This window comes from Tubulanus polymorphus, chromosome 2 (genome assembly GCF_964204645.1).
Source record: "Tubulanus polymorphus chromosome 2, tnTubPoly1.2, whole genome shotgun sequence".
In the NCBI taxonomy this organism is placed as follows: domain Eukaryota; kingdom Metazoa; phylum Nemertea; class Palaeonemertea; order Tubulaniformes; family Tubulanidae; genus Tubulanus; species Tubulanus polymorphus.
Genome location: NC_134026.1, coordinates 16,500,897 through 16,506,896, shown reverse-complemented (window position 1 = coordinate 16,506,896; position 6,000 = coordinate 16,500,897). Strand labels below are relative to the sequence as shown.

At 36.1% G+C, this 6,000-nt stretch overlaps 1 protein-coding gene across 1 annotated transcript; it reads left to right on the top strand.

The window, feature by feature from the left end:
• Positions 1–3,787: 3,787 nt before the first annotated feature.
• LOC141900553 (uncharacterized) lies at positions 3,788–5,951 on the top strand. Its single transcript, XM_074787506.1, has 4 exons — positions 3,788–3,978; positions 4,327–4,479; positions 4,731–5,118; positions 5,845–5,951. The coding sequence occupies exons 1-3, from the start codon at positions 3,813–3,815 to the stop codon at positions 5,021–5,023; spliced, it is 612 nt and encodes a 203-aa protein (XP_074643607.1). The 5' UTR covers positions 3,788–3,812; the 3' UTR covers positions 5,024–5,118; positions 5,845–5,951.
• The last annotated feature ends 49 nt before the right edge of the window (positions 5,952–6,000 follow it).

The following is a 6,000-nucleotide window of genomic DNA, read 5'->3' as shown; positions in this document are numbered from 1 at the left end:
CCGTCGCGTCAAAGAGATTACCATTATTTCATACAAAATTGTTCTTCGGTTTTCTAGTTAGGCTAAGCCTATTTCATAACAACAATAATTTAAATCGCGGAAATAGTCATCATTAATATCGTCAACATGGTTGGCCTATAGATCTAAGGCTAGGTCTAGGCCTAATTATTGATTAGATTTTTTAGTCAGTAGACTTCCTAACAGCCCTGGTAACCTATAGTTTTTCTCAAAACCATGCCCTGTATGACTCAAAAACACCCCGCTCCAGGAATTTGAAAATTTAACCCTTGTCATTGAATAGCTAGGATATCATTTACAAGAAATTGAGCAATAAATTTCTAGGGTATAAATCATAAAAAAATACATTTCTTCCATATTCAAGTCAATGAATATTTAACCTTTTTCTCGTGAATTTAGGAATGCGGTTGAGCCCTAACCTCTGAACAAAGTATAACAGTATTAGAATAATATTTTATGAAGTTCATTTCAGTATAGGCCTAGGCCTATAACAAAAAGTAATTCTAAAAAAATGATTCTATTTTATTTTGTTGCAGGGTTGTAAATTTCTTGCAGATAAGATGAACGTACCCGATTCGTCAGTACTTTTTGGGTTATTAGGCATATCATCATATATATGTAGTAACGCGATCGTCAAAGTTTCAAACACCATGTGGGAAGAACCGGCTATCAACTGGCTTGCCGTTTGCACCCCGACTGGGTCAGGGAAGTCAACAGTGTATAGGCTGATGAGTAAAGTACTAAAAATGATCAAAAACAAGGTGGAAGAGTCAAGACCAGACGTTAAATCTGTTATCTGGACATTAGACGATCAAAGTTTTGAAAAAATGGGCGCCTTGATGGCCGAAAACAACGGAAAAGCATTTGCCCTACAAGATGAATTAACAAATTTCTTAACGCAAATAAACATATACAGCGGAAGCAAGGGATTGTTAGAAACAAACGAATTTTCAAGAATATTACAAATGTATAACGGTAATTCCTGGACAAGGAAAACGGGTAAGGTCATTTCTGGATTCATCCAAATAATTTAAGCCTATTCACTGCAGGTTCAATTCAATAAATAAGATAAACCATATAAAAGTTAAATCATACTTGTGTCCGGACCAGTCCAGATCGCGGCAACAAGTCAATAGTCGTCACCTCTCAGTGTCCAGGCCAGGGAAGCTGCCACCTATTAAAGTCATTGAACATAATCAAAACACATGAGCCCACTAGTAACGGTTCCTGAACTTCGCTGAAAAAGCTGAAACACTGAAAAGCTGAAACGCTGAAATAAAAACGCTGAAATTTCAGGGAATTTCCGAAAAACGCCGAAATTTCAGGGAATTCCCGAAAAACGCTGAAATCGTGCTAGGTACCGACAATACACGTTTTGAAATTTTTTCCGGGCCGGTGTCCGCTGACGAGTCCTGAACCGTGTTTTATGCTCTACCTTCGGTTACAGAGACATGCCTTAAGGTCGTCGTTCTGATCGACTTGATCGATTGCGTGGATTGTTAGATGTGTTTTTTTTGCCATAGTTTTATGTGCATATACCGGTACGATCTAACAATGAAGTTATCACTTCATTTGAATAAATTCTTAATCACAGTAATATTAATTGACAATATTTTTTCTTATGTTTGGTGATTTCTTGCAACTTATCATTGCCAAGTCTCATACAAGTAGTAGCTGAATGAAAGTACAGTTAGGCTGAACCTGATAACCCAAATTAAGTGCTAGCATGGAACTGATGATTATTTTGATTCTATTTTCGGTGTCATTGAAATTCGTTAATAAAGGTTCAACCGTCATAGTATACTGTACTTAGCATTGCTACAATTGGGTGCCATATTTCTACAATTTCTACAAGGAGGAAGGAATCTTTAAGTGTCTTTGTTCCCGGGTAGGGTACGGGGTAAAACCTGGTTTACTTTCTCTTTCGACTTGCCGGAGACTACTATCTGCAATGTATTGCATGCTTTGATGTGTCTGGCCTATAGGAGTCGAACGATATTTTTTTCCCATACACAGGCTTGGCTTTAGTGTAGATGAAGGCTAGGCACTGCACATTGTGGATTGACTGGAACTCTTAACTCACAAAATTAAACGAGTCAACAAGAAAGATCCAATAATTGGACATTTGTCTAACTATATTATTTAACAGCTTGAAATAAAACATAACACATTCTGCAAGAGTATACAAAGGAAATCAGTTCTTACATTATATCAGAATCAATAGTTCGCTTAACTCTGGCTAGAATTCTGGTTCCATTGCTTCATATTCTAATGAAATCCACTAGTATACCTTAGAATATCGCTTAGCTTAAGACTAAAAATTTGGTACCAGGAAACAGGGAAGAAAAGTGGGTGTACTGTACATCCGCAATTGACTTATTTCTCTCTGGTTGAATCAAGTTATTATTGAAATAGCATTCGAATAGCCATTTTATTTTTAAAAATTGTGTCGTTCAGCTATCCTGCTGCAAATTTCGCAGTTGAAGTTTACTGGTGCCATCTGATTTCTCAGTATCTCAAAAAATTTGCACATTCTAAGCCTGAATCTAAAAATAGAAAAAGGTGCATTTTAGTCGGATATAAAAGAATAGTGGCTAATGCACCCTGGACTATATAGCCTATGGGGTGGGCCTAGTTTGAAAGCACTGAGGTCCGAGAGAACAGCACTTAGTAAATAAATACTGAAATTAAACTTACAAAACACCCAGTACTTGAGATGATGTACTTGACAAGAAGTGTCACCAGCTAAGCAAATCAACTTTGTCTATGACTCCTCCTTTTATAGATTCAGTAGTAGTCTAAAAATAAGAATCGGTACATTTTTCTAACAGTTGGTATGTCATTTCTTCAAAAAAACTAATTATTATCACGCCACAGCAAATAAATTATTCACAGTTGTTGAATGGTTAGCCCGATTTAGATTAATTGGTTGACGCTAATCAGTATGACCCATATGTAGGGGCCTACTGCTTGCCATTGGCGTCAATCCATTCCATTCCATTCCATTCCACAGTGAATTAAAAGAAATTTAGTTAGATCCCTTTTGTCCAAAAGCTGCATCATTTATATAACTAGCTGTCAAATTTAATTTACCTCCTTCAGAGAATACCATAGTGACATAGTTCGTCGCCCATCAACGTGTTGACAAAAGAAAAGTTGCTCCATGTTTTATACATGAACGTTCAAATAAGATATTTTGCGTCTTGCAGGGAATATTGAGCATAGTGTTTAAGGTAACTTGCACGGTTTGTGAATGGGTTTTCCTCATTATGCTGCCTGTATGCATTAAAAATCCGGATTTCAAGCGAATTAATTTGTCCAACAAGTGGCCCTCTAGAAGTATACTCCACACATACTGTCCATGCATGTCTCTGTAACCGAAGGTAGAGACTAAAACACGGTTCAGGACTCGGCAGCGGACACCGGCCCGGAAAATATTTCAAAACGTGTATTGTTGGTACCTAGCACGATTTCAGCGTTTTTCGGGAATTCCCTGAAATTTCGGCGTTTTTCGGAAATTCCCTGAAATTTCAGCGTTTTTATTTCAGCGTTTCAGCGTTTCAGTGATTCAGCTTTTTCAGCGAAGTTCAGGAACCGCACTAGTAACCATTTGTCTATTGATATACAAAATTTACTAACAACAAGAACATAGACACCCACCGGTTGTATTGTTAGAAATTCTCATTTTTAACATAAACATGCTCAACATAAAAGATAATAATGCCGGTATCTATTTTACAGTTGGTGAAAAAGCTAATTTTACAATGGAAACCACCGGCCTATCGATATTTGGGATGACACAGCCAAGTACGGCATATTCATTAATAACGGAGAAGCAAAATATTGACAAAGGTCTCACATCAAGATTTCTTTGGTTATTTCCTAAGCCGAAATTCAACACATTCGAAGATTTAAAGTGTACGGACGATGATACCGGAGATGTCTTCATTGAGCGTTTATGTAAGTAAATAGATAGTTGCCGGTTTTATGAAATGTTGCTATGTAGACGGGAAACGGGTCAGTTTAATGTTCTGATTCGTGACTGATGTTGGTCACTTGTTCCTCATCGCACAAAACGTGTTTTGGAGCGGAATATCGTGAATTGCTAAATCGTTGTAATAGTTCAATTAGTTTTCATTATATTTTTTGAAAATTCTAAATTAACTCTTTACTTGGAAGTGTATTTTTACGTATTGAAAGTAAAAAATTTGTTTTTTATTAAGATCATTATATGTTTTTATTCTAGTCCTAAAAAGTACCTCCTATATTTTTCAAATTTTTGATTTATAAATGTTTCACTAAATGTAGGCGAGGCATTCAGTAAACAAGTACTGCACAACGGTGACAATGATGTGACCTTGTACAGAATAGACACAGATACAGATAACGAAGTTTCGGACATTTATGATAAATTTCAACAAAAATTGAAATCGAATTGTTTGGCCAACAACCTGCTAAGTGGTGAGTTTAAATCTAATAAATTATATTATAGTTATATTTTAGTAGCGAGGAGTACTTTCAAGTCTTCAGGTATTTCCAGCTGTTGAAAACAAAGAAAATAACAAATTCACCTACTTGCAAATGATAATGTCATAGCAAATTAATCAGCAAGTGTTCTATACGATTTGAATATTGATCATACTTTACGGTTTAACATATTACCACAAAATCATTAAAGAAAAATTAATTTGATATTGCTTTCATATTAACAGCGCTTTACTCAAAAGGCAAGGGACAGGTACTTCGTCTTTGCCCAGCGATACAACTACTATTCAACATCTTCTATGACGGTGATGATGAACAGCTTGATCACGAGAGGAACACAATCAGATCGGAAGTGATCAGGGCTTCGGTAGAAATTGTTTCGCTATGCATTGACCATGTCGCGACTGTGGTGGGAATGGAAAATGATTCGCCGCCAGTCTTAATCCCGGATGGTAAGATACGTTACTTAGATAAACGCAATAACAGTTCCTCACAAGTCACCTTGGACTTTTCTGAGTGATGTAACATTATGTCGACGATGCACTCGGGACTACTCCACATGGACGGTCAAAAAATTTAAGACGTAGGCTACATCAAACCCTGGCTGTAGAAAAGGTACCTCGTCCTAATCGATAGAACTATTGACACTAACTTGCCTTATTGAGAATATGCTTATCCCGGGCAATCGGTCAATCGGATCCTGTAACAGTGTCCTGAACTTAAATCACGTTTGGCGTATACTGGCCTTCATTCCGGAGTAGATTTTGTGTAATTGAAGAAGCGTAGTAGGTTGTACAAATTGAAGCTTCATTATTAAAAATGACTGTAAAACATACGATGGTAAATGATTATCAATTATGAAAACGCACGTATTTGTTGTTTTTTTAAACTACTAGATTAATGGTAAAAGTGTAACTTTCACTAATAGATTATCAACCGGTAGAATAATGTAAAATATGTTATATTTGTACAGGTATATAGGTATACAGGCTAGCCTTATCGGCTTTTGAATAAAAGCAAAAATTAATTTCGACAGTCATCCAAATATAATGTCTTGATAAAAATAATTATGTTAGAATAATTATGTTTACGCGGAATTCCACGGTACCGCAACATAAAATGGGAGCTATAGGCCTATATGATAACTAGAGGGATATAAAGATGTGCATTTCCCGAGAAAAACCACTATTTTTCATTTTTGGTCTCATAATAGAAAGATTATAAGATTTTTAGATTGAGTTTTCCGGGAAAATCCAGATTTTGTTTTTGTGCTTTTCATTTGTACACGCATCGACTATTTCGTATACGTCAAACAATTATCTAAATATTGTTTTACTAAAGGTATCACCGAAACGAACCAACGACTCATGAAAATTGTCATATTAAATGAAGGGAGAGAGGTATTCATGAGTGCGATGCAAAAGAAGTCGGCATTCAAAGTAAATGGGGGGAAGAATAAGATTAAAGAAATATTCCAAATGCTTGAGAACCGAAATG